General features: G+C 47.0%; 1 protein-coding gene across 1 annotated transcript in view; it reads right to left on the bottom strand.

The window, feature by feature from the left end:
• Positions 1–6,676, bottom strand: part of NF1 (neurofibromin 1) — a gene marked incomplete at its 5' end in the record, with an annotated part of 29,652 nt that overhangs the window by 3,237 nt on the left and 19,739 nt on the right. The window contains 6 exons of the mRNA XM_009084133.1: positions 788–850; positions 3,822–3,957; positions 4,800–4,903; positions 5,474–5,635; positions 6,243–6,454; positions 6,558–6,671. Of these exons, the coding sequence (XP_009082381.1) occupies positions 788–850; positions 3,822–3,957; positions 4,800–4,903; positions 5,474–5,635; positions 6,243–6,454; positions 6,558–6,671 (791 nt within the window). The remainder of the gene's footprint in view (positions 1–787; positions 851–3,821; positions 3,958–4,799; positions 4,904–5,473; positions 5,636–6,242; positions 6,455–6,557; positions 6,672–6,676) is intronic.

The following is a 6,676-nucleotide window of genomic DNA, read 5'->3' as shown; positions in this document are numbered from 1 at the left end:
GCAGCGACTCAGTCAGTCACCTCATGATGCAATTACTGATATTGTCTCCTCAAATGCTGCTTGGCCCACGGAATTTGCATTTTAAACATGACTACTGTTGTGCTCAGTCACAGCAAAGACAAGGGAGTATGGAATAAAAGTCTGAATTTCCATTCTGCCCGGTTCATTCCTACTTTGTTTTGAGGTCACTGCCAAAGGAATGGAACTTTTAATGTCACCACCCTAAAGCAACCTACAGATCTGAACTCTAACACAGCAAGCTAAAGTGGGAAATCTGCTTTTCTCAGGAAACAAATACAAGTGCACTTTCAGGTTTTTGCTTAGTCCCAAAGCAAACAAAAGAAAATGTATCAGAAACAAGTCCCAGAGCCTCTTTCAGTAGCCCACGAGTACCAATCGTTCTTTGCCCAGGATGCAAGCTCAAGTTATCTGCCAGAGTGTTAGAGCAGCTCAACAGACTCTAGGTTTTCTCAGAACCAAAGGAAATATTTTCCTCCCCATTTTGCTTTAATTTGCAGACGGTGACAAGGCTAGGAGAGTCAGAGCATTCAATACTAAGCAGCAATGTTAAAAATGGCTTTTGTTTACTCCAATAGGCACACAGAGAATATTTTAAATACAACTTAATCCCAGTGTTAATTGAAACGAAAGCTATTTGGTGCCAGAATTAGTAGAATGATTTTACAGTGAGGTCAAATAGACTGAAGTGAAGATATTCTGAACAAACAGCAAAAGATTTCTGTTGTGCTTTGAAAGAAATGGCTAAGAAAAAGGTCTCCAAACTTACTGATTTTTTGTTTTCCTTTTTTTCTTTTACGGTAGCTTTATTCAGTAGAGAGTGGCAAGTTGCCTACAGAACAGAGATGAGCACAAACAAGTCACAGCACCAACTACATACAGCAACAAAAAACCAATGTTGACTTGTACATAAATTACACAGTAAAATGCAACAAACATAACCAACAGAAAATGAAATATATAAACTAAAGACTGATGATGGAGTTTTTATTCCACAGTTTTATTACATCTTATTTACAAAGCACTAAATACAAAACAAGCAAATGTTGAATTTCAATCATTTCTACTATTTCTGGCTAGATTAGAAGTCAAACCACATCATTATGCTCATGACCTACAAGATTGGGCCTTGAATGGTATATTCAGCTTTCAAATGCATTTCACCATCCCCAAATAGTTGTAGTAGTGAGAATAGTGTGTTATCCCTTTGAAACACATACTGCTTTTAAAATTCAATTTGGAGTTTCAGATCTTCCCAATGTTTCTCTGTGTGTCCTTCAATTTAGTTAGACCTGTGAACCATGAGGGTTATTAGCTGTGAGAGCTAACACTGCCACAAAACACTCTGAGGACAAAGGAGGAAAAAAGCCAGTGGGTCCTCTCCAATTGATTAGGGATTTCCAAATCAAGAGATCTGACTTGACTCTGCTTATTTCTGCATTTCACTGGGATGCAAAGGGACCCACCAAGAAGCATCAAATTCTCTCCTATTTCCCACCAGGACCTGAGCAAAGCTATAGCACCTCAGCCTCGTGCACTGCCCTTGGCCAGAGGAACACCCTGGTCCTGGAGCTCGACCCTACAGCCTTCCTGGGAGCTGGCAGGGTGCCTGAGCATCCCTGGAGGGCCCACAGCAGGCAGCACCTGGAGCTGGGGGCACAGCCAGCCTGCAGTGCTCAGCAGCTGAGAGCAAACACACCCCAACCCTCCGAGCCAACTTCAGAGCCACACTGGAGCTGGGAGAGAATTCCTACAGCTTCAGAAGGTAACAGAGTAGAAAGCAAAAACCCCAACCAGACCAGCCAGGAAAAGCTGTTCTGCTAGCCAAGCTGAACTGAAATTCGTGCAGGACCTAGTCATACCTAACCAGTGCCAAACCTCCCCCATGGAGCAGCTTCTGCAGCACGTGGACACGCTCTGCCCATCAGGGCACTGTGGGGAAAGGAACACTTCCACCTCTCCTTACTGAGATAGACCTCGTCTGCTCGCGGGGATCTTGTGAAACAGCACCAATTCTCTGGGTGAGTTACTCTGCTCAGGCCTGTCCCTCACGCCTCACACCCCTGAACATCTTACCTGTCATGTGCAGGTGACTCTGGCACAGCTGCCAGTTACTGGTGTTTCCACAGGAAAACTCTCCCTGGGCTCTGTTCCCAACTCAGACACCCCAGCCATCACAGACACCACTGGTGCTCTGTGGTGCTACCAGTCACTTGCAGGACACTCCTGGTGAGTACTCTCTGCACACACTTCTAAAATGTTACTTTAAAACTCTAAGCATTAAAAACCCTCAAAATTCAGTCTCCTTTACTCTCACACTAGAGCCTGGGATGGAACACATTCACCTTATTAAAGGAAGTTATCTTATAAAAATCACCCCTTTGGTTTTCAGGGTAAAAATGGATTAACACCCCCAAATCAGATCTTGATTGTACTTTCTTTCAGAGGAACGGCAAACTCTCCAAACCTCTCTGGAATTCTAAGTACAGAGTGAATTGCTGAACTACTAGTGATGAACACCTGTAATACAGGTGTAACCAGAAACAGTCAGAGCAGCAAACAGAGAAGCTGAGCATCAGTTAATACCAGTTGTCTATTTGCCAGTAAATAATCTGTCTCAGGAACAAATTATCCTTATTAGCCCACATAGTAAAGGGAAGAATAAAGCCAACAGACTTGGACAGGCTTCCACAGAAGAGCCTCTGGGAATGCCCTTGGTGAGCACAATTTAGAAGTTCCATTTCATGTAGGAATTGCAAATGGTTTGCACAGAAATAATTTCTAGCAATGTGCCACTGAAATGGCATTAACTCTGATACATCCTGGTAACAGCATATAAACCCAGTGCTGGGATCAGATGGGAAAGGTAACGTCCAGTAACTGAAGGAACAACCAGGGTGGTTGTGACAGTTTCAGTAACACCCAGATATTCACCCAGCCAACCTCTGTGAGATTGCGGCCATGAAGGAGACCAACCTGCCCACTCCATTTCCTGATTTCAACAACCAAACACACCAAGAAACCCCAAGATCACTCCCCACCAACCCAAACACAACCACTGCCAGAAGAGGCAGCGAAGGCTTTAGAAGCCATTCCCACAGCAGAAACAGGGCACACCACTTGCACGCTTGGCTCATCCCACAGCTCCCAGTAGCAGCTCCAGACCATCCCAGTCACAGCTGCGTTCTCTGCTCCTCACCCCCAAGCCCTGAGAGTCTCAGCAGTTGCACTGCCTAACCCAACACTCACTGCACCAATGTAACTGCACTGTGCTGTGCAGAACTTTTTGCTACTCATCATTTGTTCACACAGGTCAGAAAATCTCTTTGCTTTGCTTCAGACCTGAGATACAGACTCGACGGCTCAAAGGCCAAGAGTAGCTCTTCCAGAGCACCGAACTGAGCCCACAGCTCCCTTGTTCCACCAAGCACAGTTCTGTGACAGTGCTCCAAGGGGACTGGAAGCAGAACTCCCGACGAGCCCTGAGGGCAGCAGGAGCACTTTCTGCTCGGGCTGTTAGCAGCAGCTGAATCCACCAGACACACACAAAGAGCAGGAGGGACCCCCAGGGACACTGGGCTCAGCAGGCTGCTGGAGATCAGGGGATGTGGGTACTTTTAAAGCAATGTTTGCCACCTCCTGATTGCCAACCCAAAGTCTCAAAGCACCACTCAGCCCCCACGTCCAGGCTCTTTAGCAAACACCTGAGAAGAGCCTCTAAGAGGTGCCCACTGTGTGCCCCACACTGCTGGCACTGTGCAAACCAAGCCCAAAGCTGAGGGCAGGCAACGCTGCAGCCATACCTGGTACAAGCAATGGCACACACTGCGCAGTTGGGGTGGGAACTCCGAGGAGGAATTAATGATTGCCTGAAAAAACTTTTCTGTCATTTGCAGGAGACTCCGCTGGTTCTCCTCGAGGCTCTCTGTGGGCTCCAGCCTGAAACAGACCCACACATGTATGACCAGCAATCAAACCCGTGGCACAAGCTGCACTTACATGTTAGGTAGGAATCTCATTCCCTCCTTTTTCTTAGGGAAACGTTTATGACCCTTTACACGGAAGTTTCCATCACTATTTTAACCGTGTGAGTTACGCAGGAAAGGCCACGTAACACCGGGTGAGGAACAGACAGCTGTAGGGGGGATCCTTGGAGCACCCCACACACAGACATGCACACAGATCCAGCTGATAACTGCATTATCAGTTTCATGGCTTATCTGAAAGAATTTGGGGTAGACACGGATACTTGAGGGTTAATAAGAAGGCCTGTCTTTGGGTAAGCTACTTGAAGAGATGAGTACTTATGATTTTTTCTAAGAGTTAGAGATAGTTCAAAGCAACAGAGCAACTGCTACTAACTCCAGGTCTTGAAGTGGTGAGAGAAATTAGAGCAGAATTACACATGCCACACACACATTCTGTCCTGTTGCTGCATCCAGGGACCCACAGCAGGTGCTTTCTGGCTCTACTGGACACCCCATTTTAGTGGCCTGCATAAAGGTGTGAAACAGCAAGTGGGAGCAGAGGTCCTGCAAGAGCTCTCAGGGCTCAGAGGACATGCAGCAAATCCCTCTTGCCGTGCTGGACAGCTCTGTACAACCTCCCTGGGTTTGAGGGCTGCAGAGACAACCGATGTGTTTGTAAGAGGGAGGAGTGGAACACTATGCAACCATGACAAAAATGTTTTTAACCAGGCAAAAGGAATCCTATTATATTTACAGTGACTGGGAACCACGTGTACAGATAAATACACTCGCTCCTCCCCTTGAATCTCAAACCTTGTTGGATCCACCTCAAAGCTAACATGCTGCCACTCAGAGGAGGTGATCACTGTCCTCAGTAAAGGCTCCAAAAGCTTCTGCAAATACGTAGCACCATATACCTGTGAGAAGGAAAACACCAACGGGAGGTCAGGTTAGCACAGCAACTCTCAGAGCACTGCACAGCTCTGTAGTGTTACAAGAGCCCCAGAACACTTGATTTGCTTTGGCATAAGCCAGAGTTAAAAAACTGGGGTTTGCATACAACAGTGTCACCTCTGGAACACAACTGTGATTCGCTCCTACCAGTTCTTTAATTCATTTTGAATTCAGGGAACTGCAGGTCACTACAACCACAGAAACCTGCAGGGATTCTTTGTCAGAGCACTTACTCCACCCTCCATCTCTGCTTCTGCACAGCTTTTTAAGCTGAAGTGGGAGCACAAACAAGAGCTCAGGCTTTGGCTCCCATCTTTAAACTCCACGTTTCAAGCACCCCACCAGGAACAGTCCTACAGCTGGTTCTGGCCCAGAGCCACTCACATCACTGAGCTGAGACCCAAAGGTCCATGCTCTCTTCACCTAATCCCCTGCTCAGGTGCTCAGCCCCATAGCCCAGCAGCTCTGTTTTTATGCACATGAACATTTCCTGTTACTGAAGAGATCTGTAGCAGAGAGAAGAGCTAACGTACCTTAAAACAGAAAGTCATTATTTTGCTGGCTAGGCTGTTTCCCCGGAAGAGTGTCTGCATAGAATCTGCCAGTTCAACCTCCTTTGAGAACATGTTCCAGAGGAGCTGGTAGAGCAGGTGCCGGGAATCGAAGAGGGTGACCAGGACACGAGCTAGCTCGTCCTTAGGAGGAGGAGGAAATGTGAGTCTGACTCGCAGGGAGCCATGGCAAGACAAACCACTGTTCCACACAGACCACCCAGCAGCGTGCACTGCTGCCTATGTTTGCTTTGGGGTCTGGATGTAAACATCACATCACACACACACACACACCTCTCTGGAAACCTCCCTTGTGCTACTGCTTGTCTAGACATCTGCCCCACATATCCACCCATACCAATTCCTACGGGTTATCCCAACAGATGAGCAGTTACTCTGCTGCATAACAAAACTCATCTTGTTAAAACCTAACAGAGCAAATACAACATGCATTACAACACACACCACCTGTAATAAATAACCAGCCCAGATGCATTCATTATAGCAACTGTATATAAAATTATTCCTAGACATTAACTATAAATTTTCTATAAAAATGCGGTTTATAATCAAGATGTGAATGTAGGTTCAGTACATTTAAGAACACACTAGGCAAGGCTAGCTGGCAGCAGTGGCAGCCCCACTCTCTCTGCACCAGACTCCTGGTTCCCCCTCAATGCTTACACTAGGTTTTATTTCACGACTTAGTATTTTAAAAAACGTAAGAAATAAAATGCATGAATCAACTTACCCACTGAGAACAAGGCACCACACTGGCTAAAGCCATAGCAATAGGAAGCTCCCCCTGATCACCCATCATTGTAACCAACTCCACCAATCTCTCAAACCGATCCGCTAGCACTGTTTCTGCTAACGTATCAAACTCTGTTCCCTGCTGCAGAATTTTGGTGAGGACTTCCATAAACGTGGCTCTCGTCTGGAGGTCTTTATGATAGCCCAAGCCTGATCAAAAGAACCCAGAGCTACTAAGGAAGGTGTAAAAGGAAAGCAAAGACCGAGGCGCGGATGGCGAGCTCGCCCGCGCGGGGCTCGGGGCGCCGATTACCTATGGAGTGCATGAGGCCGCTGTCCACGTTGGCGTTGAGCAGGTTGGACATGGCCAGCACGGTGCAGTGGCGCAGCGAGGCCAGGCGGCGCGACATGCCACGCTTCCTGCCGCCTGCC

This window comes from Acanthisitta chloris, unplaced genomic scaffold (assembly GCF_000695815.1).
Source record: "Acanthisitta chloris isolate BGI_N310 unplaced genomic scaffold, ASM69581v1 scaffold33621, whole genome shotgun sequence".
Lineage (NCBI taxonomy): Eukaryota > Metazoa > Chordata > Aves > Passeriformes > Acanthisittidae > Acanthisitta > Acanthisitta chloris.
The sequence above is the reverse complement of the archived record's forward strand: the minus strand, read 5'-3'. Positions and strand labels throughout refer to the sequence as shown.